The sequence below is a fragment of the Aulonocara sp. 'chitande type north' Nkhata Bay genome, linkage group LG18, assembly GCF_057382095.1.
Source record: "Aulonocara sp. 'chitande type north' Nkhata Bay isolate Kocher_YH1m ecotype deep benthic linkage group LG18, A_spYH_male_GT1.1, whole genome shotgun sequence".
Classification (NCBI taxonomy): Eukaryota; Metazoa; Chordata; class Actinopteri; order Cichliformes; family Cichlidae; genus Aulonocara; species Aulonocara sp. 'chitande type north' Nkhata Bay.
In genome coordinates, this window is record NC_141361.1 from 13,230,570 (window position 1) to 13,245,448 (window position 14,879).

The 14,879-nt window shown below is 43.8% G+C and overlaps 1 protein-coding gene across 18 annotated transcripts in view; it reads left to right on the top strand.

Moving 5' to 3' along the window:
• The window catches only part of LOC147308127 (receptor-type tyrosine-protein phosphatase F), a 159,181-nt gene that overhangs the window by 122,786 nt on the left and 21,516 nt on the right, over window positions 1-14,879 (top strand). For 11 of the 18 annotated variants that reach the window (XM_086272196.1, XM_086272198.1, XM_086272199.1 and 8 more), the window contains 5 exons: window positions 697-775; window positions 1,867-2,091; window positions 8,210-8,364; window positions 11,840-11,952; window positions 14,377-14,409. In XM_086272196.1, the coding sequence (XP_086128322.1) occupies window positions 697-775; window positions 1,867-2,091; window positions 8,210-8,364; window positions 11,840-11,952; window positions 14,377-14,409 (605 nt within the window). The remainder of the gene's footprint in view (window positions 1-696; window positions 776-1,866; window positions 2,092-8,209; window positions 8,365-11,839; window positions 11,953-14,376; window positions 14,410-14,879) is intronic. The other 7 variants (XM_086272208.1, XM_086272204.1, XM_086272206.1 and 4 more) reach the window with 1 other exon arrangement.

Genomic DNA, 14,879 nt, shown 5'->3' on the forward strand with positions numbered 1-14,879 from the left:
AGGGGGTGTGTAGGTAAGAGGGAGGGGGTGAGGAGTCTTGTTATACGTCTCTTCTCCCACTACTAGACTTGAGTGACTGTTGAATCACAGAGTTGAGGTCTGGAGAGAAGCAGCTGTTTTTGCTGTCAGCAGCACCTGATTTTACAAGTAGTCAAATGCTGCATCGGGGGGGAAACTTGTACCCGAGACAGAGTCGGGGCAGAGACGAAACATATATAACCTAATGCATTCTCCAAAGCATTCTCCTTTATTCATCACCTAGCCTCTTAGCTTGACTGTAAAGTCTTAAATGTCTTACTAATGTCTTTCTTTTCCTTCTATTTTGGTCTTCTTATTGAAAGCAGGAGAACACACACGAGTAGTCACATAGCTGCTTCTATTAACCTAAGGAATCCTATGGGGATCTATGCTAGCTGAAGGCTCCCCTCACTGGGATTGTGTTTGTTCCAGTCTACATGGCAGATGTTCTTAGTGATTAGCAATTAATTGGCGAATGCATTGCCAATCTGCTGGTGTTCGACCTTGGTCGGAACCACATGTGTTTTACTTAAATTTTGAATTCAGCCCAACAAGGATCACCGTCAAAGTACGCCTCCTTGTTTTGACTGTGCTATTAATGCACTTGGCCCACTTTGTTCTCAGTGTGTACGTGCATCGGCCGGTCTTTCTTAACACAAGCTTTATTTTTCACGGCAGGTGGTACTACATCGTTGTGGTGCCCATGTCCCCGGTGACACGCAAGTGGAAGAATCCAGACGAGATGGACATGGATGAGGTGAGTGCCAGCCCATGTCTGATTGGCTAATGTGCCAGGTCAGGGTCCCAAATAGCACTCTCTGGTCCAACTGGGTAGAAAGTGATGAGTGGAAACTAATTAGCTTTACCCTCCTGGGCGCCAGAAGAAAGAGATTTTAAACAATGACTCACTCAGCTAGGTGGGGAGTGTCCTGAGTGAATGCCAGGTCTGCAGACACTGCCCATTTGTTGAATATAGCAATTTGTGTGTACATAAAATAGTTTGGTCTTTGTTTAATTATTTGTATTGTTGTAGATGTTAGGCAATCAAACTGTGTGGTCATTTTCACAATTGTAGTCAAAAGAATTACTGCTCTACCTCTATATTTTTCTTTAAATTGTTTATAGTCAGGCTTTGCCGCCTGTAGACAAAGTTTTACATGAGTTATTCAAATGAGGACAAAGATTTATGACTGCCTTATTATTCCATTGAATAAAGGTCTTCCTTGTCCATGAGGGAATTTAAGCTAAATGACATGCCTAAATATTAATAGCATAATTTTTAAGTAAACTGCGAGGCTCGTTGGTCTGAATCGCTATTGTTCAAGCTCCCTGTAGAAATAACAGAAGAGACTGAGAGGGAGAGAGATGGGACTCCCTGAGTCATTAAACACCGAGCAGGCCATTGTCTCCTCCCTCCGACATAATGATTTAATAAAGCTACATCTGGAGCAGTGCATGAGACATCACTGACAGAAAACAAAATGCTGCTGAAAACACAATGCCGCAGTGCTGTATGTGCCTGCTCATTTATTAACCGGGCTGGCAGTCATGCTGAGTTTGTGTGCTAGAGCAAGTGCTAATTGCTCACTTCGTAGATTGGCTGCATTGTTTGCAGTTATATTGCTGTGCAAAGGCCATTTTAGCTGTGCACAATCATTATCTCTTATTTGGAGGCATGCTAACAACCAAACCTGGATGTCTAGTGCCAGTGCAAAAGCTTTTTTTAGACTTTAGGAGGAGTTGATGAAATTTAGAGAAGTTGGATGCCATTGTGTATATGGAAGAGAGATTTTTGACCAAAGAGCCAAAGTTGTGTATTATTGAGAAATCTCTCTTTTTCTACCCCAGCTGCTCAAATCAAGTAGAAGTTCTGTCATAAGACACCGACGTCACTTGGATTCCACCAAGCCTTACATTGCTGCCAAGCTTGCGTCACTTCCAACCACCTTTATGCTGGGTGATGAAAAAAGGTACGACGAATTCTTCAACAAGCCCCTGACGAGCTCACAGCAGTATCTCTGCTTTGTCTTGGCTGAACTTCAATCTGAAGGGACTGACAGCACTGCTCAGTATGTAAGTAAAACATCCAGCCTTGATGGCGTAAGTTGCTTCTTTATTTTGCTTTTTAGTAAAGAACTTGCGTTTGTTTTTTAAACACTGAAGCTTTTCTGTATTTTGGTACATGTTAATTTTTCTTTTCTCGGACAGATTATTTAAGTTTATCACCCATCCTCAAACTCTAATCACTCTGCTCCTCAAAGCGTTCCAAAATAGCAGTGGGAAGTCTAATTGTTTTTGTTTTTATTGCCAATTATCCTTTAATACTGCTGCCTCTAAAAGTCATTGTAGCTTGTCCGGATAACTCCCTTATCACTTAACAATGACATCAGAGATCCAGCTTTGCCATTTCGGCAGCAGCAGGGCCCTGCGCACATCTCTTTACAATGCTAATACTAGACTCTCGGCTTTCTCAGCCAGGCCCCAATGCACTCGTCAAACAGCTCCAACATGGAGGCCCAGTTCTCCGTGGGACGGTCTGGAGTAAACTTCACAGCAGAAAGAATGAGCGACTGTGATTGCTCGGAGCTTCACCGCTACCCGGGACATGTATATTCAGTAGCTGTGCCCTGAGTGATTTTATTTTATTTTTTTTAAATGGAAGAGAGCGAACGCTCCAAGTCCGAAACCCAATCCCAGACTTTTCACCTATTTCTTTCTCTTCACTCCCTCCTCTGAGCTTTTTTCCTTTACCCCTCTCTCTGCTTCTCTCACCCTCTCCACATTTCTCTACCATGAAGAGAGCAGAGAAGATTGATTAGAGCAGCTGAAGTTAAGAGGGAGATGAGGGCCTGGTCTCAGGGTCTCGGGAGTCTGTAAAGCAGGCCTGATTCCCTTGAAATGCTGCTTTACATGTCCCTAAAGCCCCCCACCACCACTACCCTACTCCAGTAATCCCCTACTCTTTCACTCAGGAAAGAGGAGGGACATGCAGGGGAGGCTATAGCGGGCAACCACGGTATACTTTACTTCAAAGCAGATGCTTAAATCCCATCACTGCACAACACTCTCACCGTACCTGCAAAATACACCATGCTGGATCAGCAGCGCTCAAGATTTCTCTCTTTCTGTGCACTTGCCCTCCTTAAACTGCGTCGTACCCACCTGCTTTTAAACTTAATCACTTGGATCAATCAGATTCACTCACTCTGTGAGTCAGCCAGTGTGTTTACCTTCACTTCAGCTTTCTGCAGCAAACTCATTTCCTAAAATGTATGTAAATAGGACACTTAATTTCCTGAATTAGGATAGCAGATTAAAGCAAACATGAATAGTAATGCTGCAGTGTACTTCTGATGTACAAACACAAATGGTTTTCTAAAAAAAACATTTTACGGCGCCACATGACAAAGACTTTAGACAGAGAAAGTGCTGCCGTGACAAAGATTAAAGGAGAGATCATTAGACGTGGCAGTGCATTCTTGGCCCTAAAATGAGTATTCGAGTGTGGATGGCTAAAACTCACATTTTGAAGCTAAATCAAAATAAGCTGACAACCATTTCAGAACGTTGGTGCTTTTGTGAAAACATTCACAGAGGTGTGCATACAGATCGTGAAAGCAGTCAGTTTTTTCTACATATCATGTCCCCTAACTGAACTGTCAAAATGCTCTGACAGAAAAAAAACCCACTTCAGGCTACAGCTCACAAATTCACTTAAAATATGCCATCCATGGTTCAAAAATACAATAAGGGATAAAAAAAATCCAATAGCTGGCCTGCTCCATATAATAAGCACAACATCTACACTAACAGGATTATTATAGAGCATGTAAACACCTTGATTTTCTCATTTCTCCTATCCTGGCTTCACGTGTGCTTTTAAGCATACTGAATGGTGAGGTGGCTACTGCAGTCATTGATTTCTGCACAAATCCCCTAACTGCACTCCTTGGGAAACACGGCAGTGTTTGTTTTTGTCACCCCCAACGCGCCGCTTTCGAGCGTTTATTACTAAACACACGGGTACAGAAGGTAAAGCATGCAGGAGGATCGAGCAGTTAGCAGAAGCTGCCTCGAGCAGGATCTTCACCAGACCCAGGAGAATAAGACAACAAGTAGTGGAATAAATGACTTGTGTCTTTACCACACTTTCTCGCAACCACCCAAACTCCCCCAGTGTAGATCAAACAAGACCGCCAGGATTTAATAAGCCCTCGTATATCAACGGCCACAAGCAGCCAGCAGTGGTTGGAGGGAAGAAGAGAAGGAAGGCAAAGGGGGAAGAGAGCGAGGAAGAGAGAGGGGCAGAAGAAGAGAGGGTGCCTTTATGTCTCCCCAGCACCCAAGGCGGATAAACAAGCCGGGGGAGGTGTGAAATGGGATGATAGATGCTGGGTGTGTATAAACAGTATCATTTAATGCGAGAAGAGAGTGAGGGAGGGAGGAGGCATGAAATATTGTGTGATGTGAGACAGAGAGTAGGGGTGGCGTTTGATAGAGGAAAAGAGGGTAGCAAAAATTGTGTCTCGCGTCCTGTCCAGCCTGTGAAGCCCAGATGAGAGGAAGTGAACGAATGTTTGAGGAGGAGCTCGTGTTTAATGTGCGCTTTTATTTTGAGGGAAATTAGATGTTCTGGGAGAGAGAAAAAAAAATCATAATGGGGTGTTTTGCTATTTGCAATGCTACCCAAGCATTTCCTGCGTTCCCAAAAAGAATTGATATTGTAGCACTAAATCTGCCGGTGCTATGAACTCACAATCCCCTCAGCATGGAGGACGGGGTTGTTTTTTCATAATTTAAAAGGCTTTGACAGATAATATTAAAAAGAGAATTATGACAGGAAAACAAGATGGGAACATGAGCATATTCAAGTCACTGAGTGGAGTTTAAATAAAGGCAAAGTCACCATTCAAATGCACTGTGTCCCATCCACTCCTGGAGGTATTCCCCTGTAGCAATGCCTCCAGATATCTGAGTGCTTGGTATTCAGACAGTTAGAAAGGAGTAATACATGTAGTTTCTGGTGCTGAATGGTTGCATGGATAAGAAAGTAACCGATGAAATAGTGAGGTCATCGTACGAAGTAGCCACACTTCTGTTCTTCATGGATAAAGGCATATTCATACATACTATCGTCTTTCCCCCTCAAGTTTTTGTGCCTTCATTTCTCCTCCCCTATGTCATGCAGTGATGACAAGCGTGTGGGCTTTTCAGCCTCCCCGGGGAGGCAGAGAGAGCGGCGGATTCATAATAGGCGTCTTTGCGCGTTTGTGTTTTTTGTTTGGCGCGCACCCCGCAGCTTATTTAAGCCACTTTTGGAGAGTTGAGGAGCTCGCGGGGTCAACGGCGAGTTGAAACAAATTTGCCTGCGCTGTGCATAGCGGATTCTGTGCTCAGGGGATGGAGGAGCAGTGGCTGACTGCGGAAGCTGTGTAGCTCACGGGCCAGATAGCAGACTCGATACACTGCTACTACCACAACACCTTTTCCTCTGTCTCCTCTCTCTGCCATCTCACATCACCCACTATCTCCCTCTCTCTCTCCCTTGTTCTCTTACTTTGTCTCAGACAAATATAGTCTCTCTCTCACAGACACACACACACACACACACACACACTCTTCGCTAGTGGCTGCGACCAAAACAAATACCTTCACTCGTGCAGGCTTAGAGAAGTTTGTGAAAAGGCTCAGAAAAACTGATGTTCCAGGTGTGCTCACACAAAAACATACACGCTTTTGTTTGCAGTTCTTGCACACAGTCGCACACACATACGCAACCAAATACATCACTGATAATTCTTACAGTTGTATATATCTTTATCTACAGTATTTCTTTTATTGTTTATTCTCTTCTACTTGTCATTTTCTTCTATCTCTTCTCTAGTGGGGATGGCATTTAATAGAATTTTATCAAATCTGTTTTCAGCATCCAATTCACTTTCTAAATGCGATTGCACTGCAAAATGTGTTTAGCTTCATCTCTCTGTGTTTTTACCCACGTCTGTAGCCCCTCCTGTAGATGTAGATCCTGCTACATCTCTGTGGACAAAAAGAAAAATTATGCAATTTAAATAAACATGGTAAACTCTTTGGCCTTGTTCTGTTTCAACATTTAGGTGGGTGATACATGACAAAATACCATCCATATAAACGTCAAGGCTCCAGTGTTTCCCAGCAGTGTAACAATATGATCAATGTATTCACTCCATGTGTACGTCGCGCATATCCAAACACACTGCATGCCCATACTTTACAGAGAGACGCGCACTGATCCAGAGTTGTAAGGGATGCACTTATGTCTTTCACTGTCTCTGACTCACTCTCAGATTCGCACATTCCTTCACTGCACCATTGCTCCATTGTGATACCGCTGTGCGAGGGCAGAAGCATTAGGAGCTGCGTGACTGAGCTTTTATCAGATATTAGGGCCGTTCAAATGGATGATCCCACTACTTCACCGTGACCACCAGACAAAAAGCCCTCTCTTTTTGTTCAGCCCTCTCCTCTGCTCTTGCTCTTCTTCTCTTATCCTTCTCTGAAAGCACAGCTGCAGTTATTTGTTACCTCATTAAAAAAAAACTTTTTCCCAGGATTCCCTGCAGGGCCATATCCTACAGCCTTTTTCGGGCCTTCCCAAAAGAACAGGAAGCCTTGTGGTGTCGTCACATCAGCAGCGTCCCATTGCTGTGCCGTTTTTCTTTGTTCTTGGATAATAGGTTCCTCCCAAAGGCGCTCAGAATGGTAGAAAGCTGGTCTCATGTCCCTGCTGTGTGTCTGTCTGTGTGCGTGTGTGTGAGAGAGACAGAGACAAATGTGAAACATTGCTGCTGTAAACTATTGCTGTCATGAAAATGTGAATTTTTTCACTTTCCTGCTTGAGTTATCATGTTTCCGGGCCCACTATGAGAGCATGGTGGTTTGCACGTACACCACTGAGACGTGCCGTATCACACACACCCAAAGTGTAAGTTTTCATGGCAGTTGTCCAAGAGCATGAGTGATAACAGAACTATATGACAGAGCGCAGGACTCTTTGAGCTCATCGCAGCTTATCTTTCCAATTAATATCTGCCTGTGCACTGAAGAGCAGGCTGCTGTGCAGCTAATGATCCGGATTACTGCTGCCTGCTGCCCCACCATTCCCACTGCATGCTGGGAGCCCAATTCCCTTAGAGGTCTGCGATCTGTCACCCATATCCTTCCACACTCTGTACTCCCTATCCCAACCTGCATCTCCTATCGTCATTCAATAGGTGTCACGCTGAGTTCTAATGACAGATGCCTCACGCCTCCCTTTTTCTCATCTGTCAGCTTGCTCTCTCACAGTTGGATTCCTTCTTCTTCAAACCTTTTTTTTTTTTTTTTACCACCATGCACCATACTGCATCCCCTCGGGTACCCCGTCCTCAGATACATACACACCGATGCATACCTCCCCACCTCCCTTTCCCCCATCATTCAGAGACGTGGAGTGGAAAGATGTCTCATTTACAACCAAGGTGGAAATGCACCCTCGTCGTCACCTCCTCCTCTTCTGTCACGGTGTGAACACTAATGAAGAAGAGATGAGTCCTCTCTTGTGCCCCCATTTATCTCAGCGACCAAGGGACATGCACACTTATCCCTGCCTCTCCATCTCTACCTCCCTCACTCTGGTGTCAGTCGCTCTGTCATCAGCCGTCTTAGTTTTTTCTAACAGAAATATATAAACTTGATTTGAGTTTGGTCGATAGCTCTGTGGCCTGCTCTGCTTCATCACTGGACTGTCATCTATTACTAAGTTGACACAACTTGACTATCCGAGTGCCAGAAACAAGATATGGGAAGTGACATATTTGGTTTATCTCTTATGTAGAAAACTTTGTTTCCAGTTTTGTTACTTCAGCCACAGAAAGTGCTACATATTCAAAGTGTCAGTATCTTTTTTAATTGTCCTTTAAGTATATAAGTGGTTGATCTACAGTTGAACCCTGTGTAGAATTTTAAATTCATGTTAGCAACATGCTCGTTCTCCCCGAGTCCAGTGCCTTTTCCTTTGATGTTTGAGCTTCTTTTTTTTAACTTTAGGCAGTTTTAAACACCCTAGGGAATCCAGATTACACTTAAATGAGAAGGGAGACCTTGCATACATACTAAAAAGTCTGAAGTGCCTCTCTGATGTACCTGTACTCTCTTTTCTGTTTCCTTACAGATGACATATTCAGCTAGTCCCTACTCAGATCCAATCGAGGTCACTTCAAGTATGGCTCAAGGGATGGAGCAGTCTGAAATGCTGTGGGTCATGGGCCCAGTGCTGGCTGTGCTGCTCATCATCAGCATCGTCATCGCCATCCTCATCTTTAAGAAGTAAGAAGCCATGCTTCTGATTATTAATTGGTTGAGGTTGAAATGCGGTGACACTTGTGATTGTAGGTTTCTTATGGTTGCATCAGGAATGGTAATGAGACGTGCTTCTTCCTGCCACTTGCACCAGGCTCCTCGCACACCAAACTATAACATCCACTTTCCTTTGCATAATATACACGGTAATAAGAGGAGAGCCAAAGACACGTTGATTTGTTTTTTTCATACAAAATATTTTGGCCCAGCTGGCTATTTTCAGCAGTACTATGTGAAGTCTCAGCAGAAATGGCAACTGACATTGCCTCCCTAATAAAAAGCACAGCTTGGCTGTCAAAATCTCTTAGTTAGGAGTGAGGAATGTGTTTTTGCCAACACCATTGGTCATTTGAAATAAGAAACAGAAGGGTGCAACAGAGGGCTCAAGTAAACGCTTAGTCAATATCTCTTTAAAGCACTTCGGGTGCCTCTGTGCAGCACACCATGACTATGTACAGACCAACGAGGTGCTTTGGAGAAACTTTAATGGCTAATGTTAAAACGACTAGTCGATTAGAATTAATGATTTTAAGTGATTTATTAAACAAAAATGCCAAACATTTGCTCAGTTCTGCTTATAAGCTGTGAAGACTTCCAGCTATATTCTAATGAATATTTGCACTTTGAACATCTTTGACTTTTGTCCTGTCAGACATGACTTTCAATTATAGATTTTCAATAACAAAATAATGGAGCTATAATTAACAATTAACCTTTTTTTCCCAAATAACCAAAAAGTAACTCATGCAGCTCTATAAAACCAGCCTTTCTTCAAGCATGGTAGTCATGCACAGTTATTTGTACATCATTAATTTTAAAGAATATTGCACTGGCTGCAGGACTCTTTCCCCTCACTTCACTTCTTCATGATTAAGTCCTACCTACTATCTTGTCCTGATGGATCCATTACAAGATCTTAATTTCACATCATACGTGCCTCACCTGCCATCCTCAGCCTTGCAGCCTTGCTATGTGGCTGCTGTCTCCGGCAGACTTAGAAAGGGACTGGTTAATAATAGGCCTTGAGACAGCTCACTGCTGAGTAGCACGTCCTCTGTCTGGAAGCCCTTTCTTCATGTAGACACAGATTGACAGGAGGGACTGTGGGGAGGTGGCTGCGTGCCCTTTTCACTGCGGACTGGCAGTAAATGTGCAGAGGAATAATCACACTGTAGCTCTGGTTGTTATTGCTACCTGCAGAGTCGCCAAGACCAACACTAGCAGCAAACAAAGCCATGATTATTCTCAAAAGGCTCGAGAGATTTTTTTTTTACGATAACTTTTTAAAAATCATTTGCTTTCAATATTTGGCTTTTTTTTAGTCTTTGGAAAACAGTCCAGTTAGATCAAGATATGTGTTAAAAAATACTTCTGCATAACTATTACACATTAACACCCCGACTTCTTTCTTGCCTTTGTGAATGCAGCAAACAGGAAAGGTGGGTACTTTCCCTGAAACATCCATCACAATTTCATCTCCCACTGCCCAAGTCGTTTTCATCCGTGTTGTGAAATTGGTGGTATTAATCATCTCTATGGGGTTGCAGAGTTGGCTGTCTCTCATCTCTAATTGACATTGCACACCAAAAGCATCATCTCAAAGGAATCTCAGGAATCATCTTTGTGTCTGATGTGTTCAACTTTAAGAAATTGTACAATACATGAGAAAGAGCAGACTCTGCAGCCCTGGGTAACTGAGGTCAGAGGAGCTCCAGGGTCATGTGTACCGGTGCATGTTTCACATCTAGTCCCAGCGTTCCTCCCACAGATCGTTCTGTCTGCTGTGGTTTGTCTCCGTGCTGCGTTTCATTATCCAGCCAGTGTCAGCGTGCCCCTTCAAGACTGGCCCCATCTGAATATGCCAAGGCATCACCTGCTGCTGAATGGGCCATTGTGAAGTAAATGCCAGACAGAGAAACTGCTGAAAAAGAAATGTTCCCATCTTTTAAGCTGACATTTTCCACTGAGACCCATTCCTCTACTTTTAGCCTTTTTTCCCCTCCTTTTCCTGCTTCCCCTTGGCAGGAGTCGCAACAAAGGGGCCTGTTCTAGCCTCATTAAGCACACCCTGTACTGCAAACACACTCATGTTCTCACAGTGTGCATGTGCGTCTACTTTACATTCTCACATTTTAACCATCACTTTGAGCCCAAGATGAGCCACATTTACTTTAGGACAGCACTAAAGTGTCATGTAGCACTGATTGGCATCTGAGTGGGTCAGAGGTATGGATGAGGTGTGCAGAGGACAGATCTCTCTCATCCCCTCCCTCAGTCTAGCCGAGCCTAAGAGCAAACTCTGGGAAAACCAGATACGGTCTGGCTCAGCTCTCGGCTGGAGAGGAAGTGATGCTTGTCATAGATTAACCGTCATGCAGCTAGCATTAACTTAAGCCTCTGCAGCATAAGATAACAGGTGGCAGAGAGGCCCCCAGCCCCAGTGGCTGAGGTGGACCGGGTTAAGGCTGTGTGTGCACCAGCAGCTTTGTGTATTCTCACCACGCTGGGCTTCAACAGAAGGCCCTGCTCTTTCCTAAAACCCACGCTTGCCACTTGCAAATGGAGTGCAATGAGATGTGAAATTTCCACAGGGCACCCTGATGCTTCCTTCCGCCCATTTCCATTTGCAGTCAGAAGGCTTGTGAGTGTGCAGCTGTATCTGTATGAGTGTCTCTGTGTGTTTGTACTTGTAAAAGTTGGAGAGATGGGAAAGCGTACATCTGTGTGCCTGTTTGTGTGTGTATGTCAACAGATGCCGGCTATCTGAAAACATGCTTTCTTTTCCTTTTCACGGTCGACTGAGCTGAGCCAGTCCGAGCTGTGCTGCTCTGTTCTGTGCTATGCTAGACTCAGCTAGGCCGGGCCCAGCAGCACAGGTGCTGCAGAACTGGTCTAATTACCCTGTGTTGTGCCACCCAGCTGATGAGCTAATTACAGCTTCCGCCTGTTTTCCTCTCAATCTGGAAGCCAGTAAACACAATGTGTTGTTAGCACTCGCGCACACAAACAGCAGCGGAAAGCACACATTTCTGTCTTTACTACACACAAACAGGCAGTCATGTACACATTCTCACACTGCAGCTGTCACCTATCCAGCCGCAAACAAGCCAAACCTAGCCCACTCCAGGAAAATTACGGTGTTTCTTCAAACACATTAAACTCCAGTTTTTTCAAACTAATGAGGATGATGCATACTATCTCTTGAATTGGTGGTCCTCAAAAGTAGCTTTGAAAACCATCAACTATGTCATTAACCTCATCAAGTGTGAAACAGCATGAAAATGTGTGCATTTTTTGTTTGTTTTTGTTCTGAATAGAGGAATCACTGATGTAATTTTGAATCTTTCTGCATACAGCCTGTATGCTTTTATTCAGCGTACGGCTAACTTTGAGCTTAGAGCTCAGCTTGAAATGCTCTTACTGTCTGCTTCTACCACCACAGGAAGCGTGCATCACCCTTACCTAAAGACGAGCACTCGGGTGGGGTGAAAGACTCCCTGCTGGGCAACTCTTCCGACCCTGTAGAGATGAGAAGACTCAACTACCAGACCCCAGGTAACAAACAGCTACACAAGGAACAACAAAGAGTTTATGTAAACTTTTCTCTGCTTTCCGCTCTGAACTTTCTGAACTTTCTGGTTTAAGACAGTAGTGACACAGTTATCCGTGTTATTAAGACAGTTGCAAGCTTACAGAGTTCTGCTTTAATAAAGCATTCGAAGCTCTCTTTGTAATTTAAAGCTTGAGGGTTGATGTTTACAAGTCGATGTAACTTTGATAAGACGGGAAAAAGGCATCAGCCTCAACTTCTTCTCATGGGTCTGTTTAAGGGTAAACCTAGAAACTTGTACATGTGTGTTTTATTTTTTAATCAGTGCTTTGCAGGAAAAGAATTCAGTTTTTTAATATCAAAATGAAGAAAAAAGGATATTCTGCTTTTTGACTAGGGATTTGAAAGAGCGTCATTTCCAAAATGAAAGCGCTCCTAAAATTCATCAGTCGTTAACTCAAAAACAGATTTTATCTTCAGTGCTGAAAGAATATATAAAGGTCACTCATATCTTTAATAGTATTCTTTAATGTCTTTTATTTTCAAGATTTTTTGAAAAATAGTAGATATTGCTTTTTTTCCCCCCCCCCAACTCGAATCTGCACAGCCTTCCCTGAAGCAATCTTGCTCTGCAGTGAATGCCTTCCTTACTCATTCCTTTGATGGATCTCTTCTTTATTAGTGTTTTGTAGCATGTGTTACTTTATGACATTCACACGTACGGCTTATTTGATTTGTTGTCAGGAAGAAAATTTCACCAATTCTTTAAAAAAAGGGCAGCAAGCAGAAATCAACAAACTGTGATCGCGTCATACCCAGCTGACGGTATCAGTGAAGTCAGGCTGAGTGAATTCAAATTCCAGCCGCACACGCTGCTGAAGTCTGTGTGTGCGTCGTGTAAGGGTGCCCGCCTCGGCATCCTCCTTCTTCCTTTTCCCCCTGATCTTCTTCCTCCTCCTCCTCTGGTCTCTTGCTCCTCCTTCCTCCATGAGCTCCTTTCATTCCCCCCAGCTGATAATGAGTCCTGCTGCCTCTGATGTCAAGGTGAGCCAGGCGGACGGAACAGTGGAGCTGAGACAAAATGTCAACCTCAGTGCACGCGCACGTTTCTGTGTGTTTTTCCTGTGTGTGTGTGTGTGATTGTGTGAGCGCGTGTGTATCTCTTCTCACGGGTTATTAAAGATCCCATTTGCCATACACTCCCTCGCACGCACACACAGAGCCCCTATGAACCCCTGCAGAGGAATTAAGCAGTGCTGTCGCTCTGAAAGAGCTCTGTTCTCCCATCCTCCCACTCCACCTCTTTCGTCTTTTGTCTTCCATTTCCCCCTGCAGGGTAATCTCTTTCTTTTTCTCCCCTTACACCCCCCCTTTTCTCTCTCCCTTTACGTCAACAATAGCTCCTTCTTTTTCTCCTTTTCCACCTCGCTGTTTTGCTTCAAGAGTGGTGATTATCAAAAATTACCAAGGCTGTGTCTAGCTTGTGAAATCATAGAAGACTCCAAGCCTGAGCTGAGAGAATATTGAACGGCCCATTCCTCTGTCCTGTCGCTCTTTTCTCTCTTTGATTCGCCCCCAGCAGGTGAACATTCCTGCTCTGATACTGATTGTTGTCGAAACGGTCCGGCCGATTGCAGCTCATGTCTCCGGCATGTTGGTTTGTTCAACAGGCTTTCGGCTGTGCATTTTTTGGCACTCCAGCAGCAGTCATGTGGTTCTCTGAGTAACTGACCTGATTTATCCTTGACAGACGTGGATCAGATGGTATTTGCAAATATTTACTTAAGGTCATTTGTTGCTAACACTTTAAATATAGCATCAAGTACCACTTGGAGACAGTTTGCCAAAGTAATAGGAAATCACTTGTTTATGTGGGGAATGTGGTAACTTCATTAAAGAAAAAAAAAAGATGTTTAATGAAGCAAAGACCACTCTTATTAGGAATTTAAACCAGCCCTCAGTTTAACTGAAAAAGTCTAATTATTACCCACTCTGTCAAGTTGTTCATCACAGTTGCTTGGCTTCCCGATTGACTGGGTGGGTACCTGTGCATGCAAATGATTCACGTACAGAAAGGGATTTTAGCAAAACCTTTACCTTCAAGTAAAGTTTTCACCAACCAGATGTCAACATTTCCTCTTGACACTTAAGCTGAAACATCTAGTTGCCTTTACTCTGTGATGCAGTGCACTGAGTTTACACATCCTGCCACAGGAGAGTACTTTAAAGTCAAGCTTTGTATGCACTTTTGTTTAACAGTGTAAACTGCACTACTTGAATTGTCCCAAGAGGGCAAACAGCACTTGCTGCACACTCCAGCTAGCTTGAAAGGTTATTTGCAGATACTGTTTGGCCCTAGTCTGGTCTTGAGCCACCTCCATTGATTGAGTGTTCTTCTTCCTTCCTCCTTCACTCTCCTCTCTCCACAGGTCCCAGCTCTCATCGCTGCCCCAACACTCCAAGTTAGTCTGCTTTCTCACCTACTGTGTATTTCCCACACATGCAGTCTTTCTTCCCTCTCTCCCGAAACCCATTCCCGCGTTGCAATCCTGACAGACATCATGAGCCTACAAGCTTACAGCTTCTGGCATTCCAAGGATGCTGCAATGTCCTCTTTTGGTTGTGAACTTCCCACAACACCTTTATGATAGAAGCAGTGGATTAGATGGTTTCATGGGTAGTTGAGCAGTGCGGACAGTTACACATGCTCTACATTAGCCTTGTTATCTATGGCTTCACTCTCCATTTAACCAACAACACTGCTGTAGAAAAAAAAAACCTTGGTGAAAATGCACAAACACATGTACACCGATGTTAATGTGTTCATAGGCTCCTCTGTGTGATAGAATTCAATTTGGGTAATTGGCCAGGTCTCATCGTGTACAGCGGCCATAGTTACTAGCCATTAACCATTAACGTTAGAGCATTATTA